General features: G+C 27.8%; 1 protein-coding gene across 1 annotated transcript; it reads left to right on the top strand.

Moving 5' to 3' along the window:
• The first annotated feature begins 334 nt into the window (after positions 1–334).
• Positions 335–4792, top strand: LOC114298932 (uncharacterized). The gene is made up of 4 exons (XM_028243586.2): positions 335–555; positions 663–862; positions 3363–3592; positions 4389–4792. Exons 1-4 carry the CDS (start codon positions 464–466, stop codon positions 4665–4667), a joined length of 801 nt encoding a protein of 266 aa, XP_028099387.1. The 5' UTR covers positions 335–463; the 3' UTR covers positions 4668–4792.
• The last annotated feature ends 9880 nt before the right edge of the window (positions 4793–14672 follow it).

Genomic DNA, 14672 nt, shown 5'->3' with positions numbered 1-14672 from the left:
ACCCACGAAATTCGAGCACCCACCCATTTTTGTATTTTGAGATGAAAGGAATATTAAATCGGAGTTTTTTTTAAACATGTCAGGAGTCCATTTGTAATCAATTTCTTTTGTATGTCTTATATTTGAAATTTTAAATAATTTATTAAATTTTTTATTAAACGCCTCATAGTGAATGTGAGATCCATATTTTGTATGGTTTTTATATTATGCGAAAAATTTGATAAAAATATTTAATAAATTATTTGAGATCTATGATTCTATGCCCATAATTTTTTATTTATTTTTCATATACTTTTATTTTTATAAATAAAAAATAAAAATCTTAACCAAATTGGAACAGTGCAAACCCTCCCATCACGTTTCCACCTCTCCTTTTTATCGTATATCCGCCTATATATATTCTCTCTCTCTCTCTCTGTCTGTCGATTGCTGCGGTTAGTCTCGGTTTCATTTAATTTCAACAATGGAAAATCATGGAAAGAAGGTGTTGCTCACTTCCAATGGGGATGAAATTTCTCTCAACATTGCTCACCATTTAGCTAAACGCGGTTGCAGGTCTCATCTCTCTCTCTCTCTCTCTGTATATATATATGTATGTATCTATCAATCTAATTATCTCTCTCTCTCTCTCTCTCTCTCTCTGTCTGGCTCTGTGCGATTAGGTTGGTTCTGATGGGGAATGAGTGCAGTCTTAGGAGTGCTGCTGAGAAGATAAGCGCCTCTTCGAACGGTGTGGATGCGGTGGAAGTAGTTGGATTGGATATGGAAGAGGAGAAAGAGTCGGTGTTCGATGAAGCGGTGGATAAGGCCCGCCAGATTCTGGGGAATTTGGACGCTATTGTCCATTGTTATGCTTACGAAGGTAACATTTAAAGTGTCTGTTTCTTCCAACCAATCTGAATTTTCAATCGAGTACCGAATGAATTTTATTGATTGTTTTTTAAAAAAATTACTACGTTAATTTACAGATTCATCATATTAAAATAATAATAATAATAATAATAATAATATAATGACAAGTCAGATTATTTTAGTGTTACTTGCACATATGCGTTGGCCGTGAAAAAGAAAAAAAAAATGATAAAATTAGTTGAGTGAAACGTAAGAGTGTTTTGGGAAATTCATAAAAAAATTAATTTTTTAACTTTTTTTAGTCTATTTTGTTTTTTATGAATAAAAAATATGGGATCAAAATGGATAAAAAGTTAAAAATTAACTTTTTATTTTCTTTCCAAAAACCCCATAGTTTATCAAATAATGTTGGATTCAAATTTCAAAGAAAGAGCTGAGAATTTTCTGCCAAGAATGGAAGAGTAGTTGGAAATGTCTTGGCAAACGAGCAGGACTTACATGAGAGTTTCATGAATCACTTGGTCTTGAACCTCTCAGAATGGTAAATCTGTGGTATATATTCTCACAAAATATAATATAATATAATAATAATAACAATTACATGTATGTAAATTTCTAGATCTGCTCAACCATTTGAATATTTTGATTTGTTTTGGATATTTTAAATTTTTTTTTTAGCTGTTGTTTACATTTTCCCTCATATTATATATTAATATCTATTGAGTTTTTTTTTTTTTTTTTTTTTTTTTTTTTTTTTTTTTTTTTTTGTATCGAGGAAAGGGAGGCACTGTGGTACACAAAAATTGTCTTATGTATATCTTATAATTAAATTAAAAAAATAATAATATAATTTTATATTTTTTGTGTTAATTAAAAATAAATAAAATAAAATATTATAATTAAATATAATATGATGTATGATTAAAAATTTCATAAGTTATAATTAAAAAAAATTAATTATAACTAAATAAAATAATGACATAATTCAAAAGGTATATAATACATTTGTTTTAAGGGTGTGCATTTTTTTTTTTTTTTTTTTTGAGAGGAAGGGGTGTGCATATTGAAATTTCCCTTTATGGCTACAAAAGCGGTCAGCTTGTTATCCAACGACAGTTCCAACTTTTTGGAGTGGTTACTCCACAAACTGATCAACAATCATTCTTTGATGCAGAGCCCAAATGGCTAATTGGTCAGTCCTAGATTTGACTTTTAACCATTACTCGGTGCCCTTTTTTAAAAGGTAATATGTGGTAGATTTTTAAAATTATAATTTAATAATAGAGATATATTTTGAATTCGTGAATTGTGAAATTATGATTTGAAAAGAGATAATTTATTTAATTATGAGTTTTGAATTTTTGATGTGATATATGAAATGAAAAAATTTATTTAGTTATGAGTTTCAAAACTCAATTGAAAAACTTATAATTCATAATCAAACATACAATTCAAAACTCTATTGAAAATTCTATTCAAAACTTATAACCAAACTATTTTTAAAATTCAATTCAAAAAAATAATTTATATATTTAAAAAATATAAAAAACAAATATAATTTTTTTTTCCAAATAACAGGTGACGATTTGCAATTGTAAAAATAAAATAAAAAGAAGTACTGTTCCAGTCAACTTGCCAGACGTCCGGGAGGATGGCCAAGTAGACTCAAAATTCAAAAAATTATCTGCCCTCCAACCATGATCTGAAATGAGTTTTGAAATGTGATATTGGAATCAATTTTTAAAAACTTAAACCAAAGGAACTATTGAAGTATAGGTCTAATTCATTGAATTTGGGGAAGAAATTGAAAAAGAAAAAAAAAAAAAGGAATAAATAAGTGAAATGTAAATATAATTTCACACATCTTATTGATGTCATGACAATTAAAAGTAGGAGATGAGCACTATCAAGGAGGTTGGTCAATACTGTGCCATCTAGCAATCTCAATACAGTATGTTTTTTTTTTTATTTTATCATTTAACTCTGGTTTGTGAATTTCTGTCCTGCCAAATTGTGGTGAATGTTATGAATCATCTCTTGGCTGGTCGCTATGGAAAATTGATGTATTTGAATTTCAATTATTGATCATGTCAGCAATGTTTATTTCTTAAAATGATCTGGAGACTGGAGTGTGAAGATGCAATCAGATTCGTGAAATCTAAAAAATACCTTATTTTTCCATTATATGATCTTTGAAATTTTTATTATGGCACCTTGAAACTTAACCAAGACAAAGTAAGTACAACAAATTGGCAATAATTTGGCCCGAGGGAGAGAATTGGTTGCTATGTTGATGAAAACTTGGATAACATAACAGTACAAATAATACTGCTGCAAAGCCCATGGAAGTGAAATCAGAGAAGATAAAAACAAATACAAACGATTTCCCTTGAACATTTGTTTCTTTCACTCGTTCACTTTTTAGTTTCTTGATGTTTGTTTGCATTCTTGCTGAGGATGTAGTATGGATGGAAGTAAGCAGGTATGTTGCTTTTGTTTATTTGAAACAGGAAAGATGCAAGACCCTTTGCAGTTGGCTGAAGATGAGTTCAAAAAGATAGTTAAAATAAATTTCATGGCTGCGTGGTATTTGTTGAAGGCTGTTGGCAAAAGAATGCGCGATTGCAAATCAGGAGGTTCCATTGTGTTTTTGACCACATTAATTGGAGCCGAGAGAGGCATATATCAAGGAGCTGCGGCATATGGTTCATGTTTGGCAGGAATACAGCAGTTAGTTAGGGTAAGTCAACTTCCATTTATGTTTTTTAAATGTTTTGCCTGTTCAATCTTTGTCTGAAGTTCATGCACGCTAGCACATTGCATAAAGGAAGCAAATTTTGGGTATAAACTAACATGAATCCTCTGGAAAATCTTGAAGTTTTAGGATATGCGTGTTAATATACTTTAATTTGGAAAAATGTGATGTTTATTTTCTTGTTATGCTTAAAAGGGTTATGACTTAACTACAGACTATTGTCTTTTGGTTATGAAGGTGTTCAATTAGATCATTTGTTGGATCAGCGAAGTTGAGTAGAAAACATTTGCTTATTATTTCCCACCATATCATGAGAGTAATTGGTGGCGGAGTTTTAAATGTTGACTCCTTTTTGAGAAAAGGAGCTGTTGACTTTTATTGAATTTTGTTGGAAGGTATTGGTATTATATATCTATGAATTTGAATTCAAATATTTGATCAGATGATATGGCTACAATGATACAAATTACAATACAAGAACTTGGTCATGACTACTTCTAAGAACAAGAAAGATAGTGTAGCGGATCCATAAATAGATTGGATAATATGTAGGGGAATGGAAATCAAGTGGCTAATCAACTGCTATGCGATTGAGGGCACTACCTTAAAAATGATGTAACGAATAAACGAGTGAAAGTAGGATAAAAATTATAACTATGATGAGGGTATGCATATGTAATAGTCTGATAACAACACATTAAAGAGCTGAATGCTAATTTTGTGTATGATCTTTTTCCTGAGTTTTGTGTTATTCACATCTCTGATCAATATATGTTCTCAGACATCTGCTATGGAGATTGGGAAACACCAAATCAGGGTTAATGCAATTGCCCGTGGCTTGCACCTACACGATGAATTTCCATTGTCAGTGGGAAAAGAGGGGGCAGAGAAGTTGGTCATGGAAGCAGCCCCACTCCATAGGTGGCTCGATGTTAAAAAAGATTTGGCCTCGACTGTCATCTACTTAATTAGTGATGGCTCGCGTTACATGACAGGAACCACCATATTTGTTGATGGGGCACAATCTATAGTAAGGCCTCGAATGCGCTCCTATATGTGATTCTATATCTGTTACATATGTCTGGAATAGCCAAATAGGAAAAGTTGAACATCATTACCATTGTTATAGAAAAACTAGTCTGTTAATTTGTTAAGATTTACAATAAAGATGCCAATCACTTCAAATGGAGAATGGTTTTGAAATGAAGTGTAACTTGATAGGAATTCGCTCTAATTTAGGGGTTGTTTGAAATGTTTTAAATAAGTGTACTTTTTGTCTTTTTAGACTAAAAAGTTGAGGGAAAAAATATGGATGTTTAGGTTAATTTTTTGACTTTTTATGAACAAATATGTATAAAAAATTGTATAACTAAATGTATAGGGAAAGTTATAGATGGAATAGCCCGTACGGTAGTACACGCATGGGCCAGCGCGGTAGAGGGTATAGTGTAGGAGATTGATTCTCTCATTTTTGGGCATAAATTGGACGGTGTTGTTCGGCCCATGGGGGTCCACCACGAGTCCCGTTTTACTAATTAGAACCGTTCAATATGTAGAATTCGTCGGGTATCATATATTTGTACAAAATCACGTTGATTAGATATCAATAGTTATCTGATCGTGTTAGTTTTTCTTGTCAACTGTTAACAATAATATCATCCATTTTTTATACAAAACTGATTTGATCATGTAGTTACCGATTTTCGATCAACGTGATTTTTTATAGGCATATAGTTCTGGACGAGTTTTACATATTGAACGATTCAGATTATCAAAACAGGACCCGTGGTGGACCCCCACAGGCCCAACATTTCTGTCAAACTTAGTGATTTTATATATGTAATTCTTTTTTTTCCCCTCTGACGGTAGTACAGGGTCAATTTAGCCCCGAAAATTGTGTAAATTTTGTTTGATTAAAATATTATGTATATTAATTTTTTAATATTTTTAATTTGTGACTAGTGATAATTTTTTTTACTTTTTTTTGTAATTTTTTAACTTTTTTGATACACCCCAAACCAGGCCTAAATGTATTAATTAGTATACTAATTAGTGTATTAATATTAGTTACGACATTATTATTAATCTCACTCATTATATTAATTAAAAATACCAAAAGCATCTTAAATTATTCCGTATCATCAATTAATATACTAGTTAGTACACTAATTAGTGCATATAACATTATTCATTTCTGAGAGCTTTGGTCAAAATTTCCTCATAATAAATTTTAATGTATTAAAGACAAGTACAAAATGTTTTCCTTAACAAGCCCAATAAATATTACTATTATCAAAATATTAAATTTTAAAATAATATAAGTTTTGATGTATATGTCGGTTTTTAATAAAATTAATATTTTTAGAATTCTTTCATCAAGATTTATCAAATAAGATCTATGTTGACTATGAAATTCTTAAAAAAATATATACATATATTATTACTGTTAAAATTGATGTAAACAGTAACATGTTACTCTGGCAATATTATCTAAGAAATGAAAAAAAATAAATAAATAAAAATTACTTGGTCCTTATTTAATTATATGTTTTCTCCTTAGAGGGTAGGGGTGTTCTCAGTTTGGTTGCGGCAACCTCTAATCTGCCATCCATCCGCCGGATGGGTGGATTGGAAAAAATCAATTTGCATTCGTCCGTCGAATTGACGAATGCGGATTGACGGATAGATGCGAATCAGTTTGACGGTTTAAACTTTTACAAATTTTGAATATAATACAACAATTTGTTAACATTTTTTTTTTTATAATAATTCAACTCAATATAACTAAAAGATTATCAAGTAAATTCTCAAATACCAATAATAAATACATATAAGAAAATCATGCATTATCAAAACTATTTCATTACTTTTTTTTTATTCAAAAACTATTTAATTTGATTTTTTTTTAAATGACAAAATTAAGCCATATATTTTTCACACAATAATACCAATATCAACCCTTGTCATTTGATAAAAGCATTTCCAAATTGAAAACGTAACAAAATATTCAAAAAAAAAATTCAATTGAAAACACAAACAGAATATCTAAACAAATTAAAAACACAAAGTCTTACAAATTAATATATATGAAAATTTCTATTCTTTTATAAAATTTATATAAAAAATTTGGCAATAATAATATGAAAATATCATTATTATAAATAAATTTATTTTTAATTATGTTTTATTTTGATATAACAAATTTATAATAAATCACATTATTATGTGTGAAAATTAAAATTATATATATATATACATATTATTTATATATCATTACTTTATATATATTTAGATGCACCCAAATCCAAGCAAGAAACTCCAATGTTAATAGATTTAACATTTTTGGATGTTTATGTATTTTATTATATAAAGCACAAAATTAATTAGGATTGAAGTTTTGTTTTGTAATTTTATTTTCAATTAACCCCATCAACATTGAATTAATTTTTTTTTATAAAATAGTTACCTTTGTATGGCAATTGAAATAGGTGTTGAACATTTGAGTTTTTTTTTTTTTTTTTTTTTTTTGAGTTGTTAGAACCATTCATTTGAAGGCCTATTTTAGCAACACGGTTAAAAATTAGTTTTTCGATTTTTTGATTTTTTTTTTTTTTCACGTGATCTCTGTACTTTTTTGCACTTTAAAAAAAATAAAAAATTAACTTTTAATTTATTTTTCAAAATAGGCCGAAGCCATGAGAAGGTTTTTTTATTCTTGAACAGGCCATAAGAAGGTTTGAACCTAGAAGATTGATTAATAAAGCAGCCCAGTTAGGAGTGGTTGGTTGGGCCTGAAACAATTGTTGATGATAAACAACGAAGTGATCATCTAAAGGATATAAAAGCATGTGAGTTTTATTTGTACCGGCGAGAAATTAATAAATACAAATAAGACTCATGTCTTTTTATTGTGTGGGAAAAAAAATTTAACTTTGAAAAAAGTTTAATGTAATAATAATATCACGTAATTATTAACCCATGACATTACTATACAAATATAATTAACTCCACTTTATCAATGTGAAAAACACTAAATTATTAATTACATTTAACTATTGAAAAATTCAACCATTCATAATTATTTTATTATTAATTAATGATATCACATTCACAACTAGAGTTAGAATTTAGAGTGGTTTTTGTATGATTGAGATTTTCTTTTAAATAACTATCAATATTATTATAGTTGCATTTTTGTATAAATTAGTTTTAATTATACCAACAACAAAAAAAAATCACCATAAGAATCCTTACTCCGTTTGTTTAGAAAGAAACTAATGATAGAAAATAAAAATGCTAGAAAGTGAAGTGAAAGAAAAGAAAAAGAAACAAAAAATTATTTTCTTACATGCATTTGAATAGATAAAAAAAAAAATTGTAAAAAAATATAATCACTGCATAACAAGGAATTGTAGATGAGAAACATGAGTAAAAAGAAAATAAAATAAACATTGTCAAGATTTGTGAGAAAAATAAATTTTCTTATATATTTTGTAAGAAATTATTAGTCTAACTAGCAAGTTAATTTGAGTCACATAAGAAATTTTAATTTTCATTATTTTTTAAGATTTTCTATCCAAACAAACACATAAAATTTTTATGTGTGTTTGGTTTGAGTTTTTGGATTAAGTTTTTTAAAAATTGAGTTTTTTGATTTTTGTGTTTTTTTGTTTCTAGTGAATATTTTTAAACATTTTTTTACTTTTTTATATACACTTTACTTAGATGTATCTAAAAAGTAAAAAATTTGTGAAAAAATATTTTAAAAAATTAATAAATAAATAAAAATACAAAAAATATACTTAATTCTCTTTTTTTTTTTTGTATTTTTGGTATTTAGTGAATTTTTAAAAGGCTTTTTTCACAAATTTTTTACGTTTTAGGTATATTTATGTTAAGTATGTCTAAAAATTTTAAAAATACTTAAAATATTAAAAAAATTCAGTAAAAACAAAAAAATATGAAAAGCAAGAAAGTAAGGCTGCGTTTGGAACAATTTTCAAACTATGATTCTACCCCCACATTGTAATATGATGTTTGGATAGGATGTTCCAATCATTTTTCCACAACATTTAAAAAATTCTGTGTGAGACGCGATTTTCAATTTTTTTTTTTTAAATTTGGCCTAACCGGACGTCCCACCAGTCATCCGGCCGGTTGACCAGAACAATGCAAATATATATATATATATATTTGTGCAATTGACATATGCTAATTTTTATATATTCGAAAAAAATATTTTCCGAATTTTTAAAATTTTTTATGTGTTTTAATAGAATTTTGAGTTGTATGTTTGGTTATAAGTTATAAGTTTTTGTATCAAATATCATATGTCACATCAAAAATTTCTCACTCAATTCAAAAAAAATTTCAAAATCCTTTCACCAAACAAATTTTTCACACTCAAATCATAATTCTAAAACTCACAAACTCAAAATACAACTCCTACTCTCAAATCATATTTAGAAAATTTTACCAAACGCAACCTAAAATTTCTTGAAAAGTGTTTTTTAAAAACTCTAACCAAACAAATTATTTTTTTTGCTTTTTTGTATTATCTAATTGAAGAGAAAAGATTTCAAATTAAAATTTAAGATTTCGAGTTGAAGTGTCAACGTTTATTTGATCGTTAACTTCAAAACTCTAAATGATGGGACCCATGAGTTAAGTTTGAAAAAAAAAAAAAACAAAAAATGCTTGGAAGCACTAAAAAATGAGCAATGAGTTAGCTCTCCTATGATGTGATGGGTATCTCTCTTGTTTTTTTTTGTTTTTTTATTTTTTGACATTTCCATCTCATTAGAGCTATTAGTATGTTTGATTTGAGTTTTTTTAATTAAATTTTTTGAAAATTAAGTTTTTTATTTTTGTGTTTTTTTGTTTTTAGTGACTATTTGTATTTTTTTTTACTTTTTTAGATATACCTTACTTAGATGTATCTAAAAAATAAAAAATTTAAGAAAAAATATTTAAAAAAATTAACAAGTACAAAAAAAAAATACTAAATTTTCTTTTCTTTTTTTTTTGTTGTATCTTTGGTATTTATTGAATTTCTAAAAGATTTTTTCACAAAAATTATACTTTTTATGTGTATTTATGTTAAGTGTGTCTAAAAATTTTATAAAAAAAAATTACTTAAAATATTAAAAAAATTCAATAAAAATATAAAAAATAAGAAAGTAAAATTTTTTAAAAACTGTTTTGAAAATATTTAGAGCTCCAATCACTTATGAAAAATTTTAAAAATAAAAATAAAATAATGAGAAAGTAGAATGGTGGGGGATACGGTCTTCACGTGAGTTGGGTTGTGCTGGATCGTTAGGGCTGCGCAGACACAAAATCCAAAACACACAATCCAGTATCTTTTATTACAGATATCTCCTTTGTCTTTTTCTGTTTTTTTTTTTTTATTTTTTTATTTTTTGATTACAACTATTTATCTCCATTATCTTGGACTGAGTTATTAAAATCATATTATTGAAAAAAAGAAGGAGTAATAATTAAAAAATTCTTATCTTTTTTATAATATTTTTATTTTTATGTGAAAGTAGTTTTAAAACAACCTTTTGAATTTTTATTTTTAAATAGTTTTTATTTCTAGAAATTGAATATAGCAAATAAAACATACGAATCAACAAGATTAAATTATTTTTTATGGTCTCTTTTGTAGGGTTAAATACACTATTGATTCATAAAATACATTTTATTTTATTTTGATCTCTTATAGTTTAATCATACGTGGAATTAAGAGTTAACCAGTGGTATGTTGGAATTTTTTAATCATACGTAGATTTTTATTTAAAAAATTTGGACTTAAACAAGGTAAGTTGAATTAACAAACAGAAAACCAATTTGTGGATTTCACAAATTGACCCAATGGAATAACCAAAAATAAATAAATAAAAATGCACATATATAATAAAGCAAACTTTTTGGTTCTTACAAATTAATCCACTAAGATTTCAATAATCAGTTTGAAGATTCTCTCTTAATTTTCCTTCACTTCTGCCATACTTTCTTGGGTTTATACGCTTATGAAATTATTATGAGTTAAGAAATTATTGTGAGTTAATTACTTAAAAGTACAATTTACAAATATTATGGTAGCTCAGGTCCTATTTAAGAGTTTTTGAATCAATAAGTCCTATTTAGTAAAACTAATAATATTATCAAATATTAATAATTTTTTTTATTATTACAAATATTATTACAAACTAATTTTTTTTTTCTAATTTTTAAAACTAAAAAAGCATTCGTTTGACAATAACTTTTTTAGTTGACTTTTTGACTTTTTTGATTTTTTTAATCTGGGACTTTTTTGTTCGTTTGGTATTCTTGATTGACTTTTTAGCTTTGGAATGGTGGATTTTTTTTTTGTTTTTTTGTGATTTTTGACTTTTTGTGATTTTTTATTTTTTATTTTGTCCTTTTGTGATTTTTTAGCCCAACACAGAAACCAAACAACTCCTAAGAACATTATCAATTTAACATAATAATGTTCCATATAATTGTTTCACTAACTGATAAAAAAAACAGAACATGAGATTAAACGTTTTTGCCTTTTATTTATTGGTTTGATTCAACTATTTAATAAAACCGAAAATATCATCAGTTTTTTTCAATTTTAAAGGTTTTTTTCCTGCTTTTCACATTAATGTTCCAACATTAAGCTCCTTTATAGACACAAAATTTTTAGTTTTGCACAACAAAATAATTCAATTTTTTTCAAAAAAACACATTAAATTTTTTTTTACACATAATTTTTTTGTTTTAGTTTTTTTTTTTAATATGAAAGTTGATATTTTAAAATTTTGAAAATCACAATAAATGTCAAAATATCATGTTCCCTTATAGATTATCATAAATGGTGAATAATCATTGTTTGAAGGGCACTTTTGATTATTAAAAATTTAATAGGACTTAAAAGTTTAAAAAATCTTAGTTAAAACTTAATGAAATATAAATTCATAAATTCGAACTTTTATGTAAATATCTCAATTATTAATTATATATTATGATAATTGTAGAAAGATCTTTATTTAGAATAAAATTCATTCAAAACATTGACCGTATAATTGAATTGGTGGAAGTTGTACATTATCCACTACATTACTAAAAAATTAATACAGAGGATATTACAATTCAATGTAATTTTTTAAAAATAATTATTATAAATGTTAATAATTAAAATTATATATATATATATATATATATATTTTTATGTTTGTGTGATTATTTTATAAAAGTGTTACTGTATTGTAAATTTTTCCTTTTACATAAAGACATTGTTCAATGACGCCACTAAAACATTCTAAGAACATATTCTCTCATTCCTTGGATTCCTGTGTAAACATAAATTTCAGAATATGAAACTTCATGTTTCGGATCATCTACTATGTATATCATCAAGAAAACAAGACTAAAACTTACCTGAATCCATCGATGAACGGTTAAACGGAAGCGTCTGATTGTCAATAAAACCTTTGATATTGACTATGTTATTGCCTTCTAATCCTTTCCCCTTTGGTGCCTTATGTTTCTCCTTGAGAGGATTTAGAGGAAAAAAAATGGCAGTGTTCTTATTTTCACCATTGGGAAGGAATAGGGACCATAACCTTTTAAATAAATTAACCATTATTGGTTTTAAAACTGAAAGGTAATGAAAACCAATAAATTAACCATTATTGGTTTTAAAACTGAAAGGTAATGAAAACCAACTTTAACTAATATGTTTTAATTTCTATTTCTGCCCCTCATAGAAATAGAAATTATACAACTAGTATCTACACATTAGGTCCTTAATACATATACCCTTACGCCTATTAACTAAATTGAATCACTGAAATTGTAGGCTTCTTATAAATGATAACACCACATTTAATTATGTGGTCCCATTGAGACATTATCTAACAATCTCCCACTGGACCACATATGTATCCTAAAAAATGTGCTTAACTTTAGTGAGCTCAGAAATTTGTTATCATAACTTGAGGGTATCCAAACAATCTTGTCCATTAACTATATTAATATAGGATTAAAGCGGTCTTCGTTACATCAATCGTAACTCGACCCACCAATGGTCACGTATACTAATACAGCTAAATGACATAGATCAATCATGGATGCGTAGCATAGAAATTACATGTGATGTGATCCATACATGCCTATTTCCAACTGGTCCTACTTAACTTTATTGAGATCAATACTTCACAATACGTAACAGAGCGTAATAAACTGAATATTTCATTTCTGCAGAAATTAATCTAATTACATAGATAAAACTCAAGGCTGACATAAAACAGTAATATAAATACAAACTCCCACTAAACCAGAATGTTCTCAAATAGAACAACACCCATCTGAGCAGTGTGCTCATGAAAGACCTTGGGTGGTAGTCCCTTCGTAAGTGGATCCGCTATCATGGAGTTTGTCCCAATGTGCTCTATGGAAATCTGTCCACTCTGCACTCTTTCTTTTACAACTAGGAACTTGATATCAATATGCTCATGCCAGGATTACTTAAATATTTGCCTAACATGCCAACTATAAACACAATATCCGGACGCGTACATACTTGAGCATACATTAGACTCCCTACGGGCTTCGCACCAACTGGTAATGAGACAAGTTCCCAAACTTTATTGTCTTGCATAGACTTATATTCTTCATTCATGGCTTCTATCCACTTATGAGAGTTGGAACTTTTCATGGCTTGACGAAAGTTGATTGGATCATCTTTCGACATTTCATTTTCTACCTCATGTTCCCGGAGATATACAATATAATCATCTGAAAATGCAAATCTCCTTTCTCTAGTGGATCGCCTTAATGGCACAAATTCTTGAGGTTGAGGATCCGAAATTACTTCTCGAGCAATGACAGATATAGGAACCTGTGATTGGTCAAAAATAGTAGTAGGAAGTGGGATTGCTCCTGCTTCCTCCTCAAAGACAATGTCTCTAACTGGATTTCTCCCCCCAAACTCAACATCCTCAAAAAATGTTGCAATTACCTCATGTTCACATTAAGTTACCAAACAGATAATCTCTAAATAAATTAATTTAATGACAACATCTCAAGATACCTAGCACAACATTAATACCAAGCCTTTGGATAGTGATATTAACTGTAAGTGGTATTCTTGTTGTAATGATCAAACATTGACAATAAGTTATCTCAAATAACAAATCTATCTTTTGATGGATTTATTATTCACATTAGGTTTCCTTGACAATTGGCACATGTTTATCACCACAAAATGTGTGTGTAATTCTGCCAAGTCTTAATCATGTCTTTGGACCGATGAATACCCGCATGAGATACACAGACATGAACTTCAAAACATTCCATATAAAACAATCTAGACAAGAGAGATCACTTTTGTGACATCTTGTTTGAATTGACTTATATTGAGAATGTTAGAAAATTAAATTTCTGTAGACGTTGTATGAAATTACATTAAATTTAAAGATTTCTAAATTTGTGACCCCGTATATGTTATATAATCTGCAGCAATTCCAATTATATACATATATATATATTTAAACAGATGATATAACCGCTCTGATACCACTTGTAAACATAAATTTCAGAACATGAAACTTCATGTTTCGGATCATCTACCATGTATATCATCAAGAAAACAAGACTAAAACTTACCCGAATCCATCGATGAACGGTTAAACGGAAGCGTCTGATTGTCAATAAAACCTTTGATATTGACTATGTTATTGCCTTCTAATCCTTTCCCCTTTGGTGCCTTATGTTTCTCCTTGAGAGGATTTAGAGGAAAAAAAATGGCAGTGTTCTTATTTTCACCCTTGGGAAGGAATAGGGACCATAATCTTTTAAAGGTTGTAATTGGTTTTCATAACTGAAAGGTAATGAAAACCAATAAATTAACCATTATTGGTTTTAAAACTGAAAGGTAATGAAAACCAACTTTAACCAATATGTTTTAATTTCTATTTCTGCCCCTCATAGAAATAGAAATTATACAACTAGTATCTACACATTAGGTCCATAACACATATACCCTTAAGCCTATTAACTAAATTGAATCACT

This window comes from Camellia sinensis, chromosome 4 (genome assembly GCF_055761805.1).
Source record: "Camellia sinensis isolate YWXY chromosome 4, ASM5576180v1, whole genome shotgun sequence".
Classification (NCBI taxonomy): Eukaryota; Viridiplantae; Streptophyta; class Magnoliopsida; order Ericales; family Theaceae; genus Camellia; species Camellia sinensis.
Note: the sequence above shows the minus strand (reverse complement) of the source record. Positions and strands in the feature narration are given on the sequence as shown.

Coding starts and splice junctions, on each gene's coding strand:
- LOC114298932 (XM_028243586.2), top strand. CDS start 464: ATGGAAAATCATGGAAAGAAGGTGTTGCTCACTTCCAATGGGGATGAA. Junction 556..662: donor TTAGCTAAACGCGGTTGCAG/GTCTCATCTCTC, acceptor CTGTGCGATTAG/GTTGGTTCTGATGGGGAATG. Junction 863..3,362: donor CCATTGTTATGCTTACGAAG/GTAACATTTAAA, acceptor TATTTGAAACAG/GAAAGATGCAAGACCCTTTG.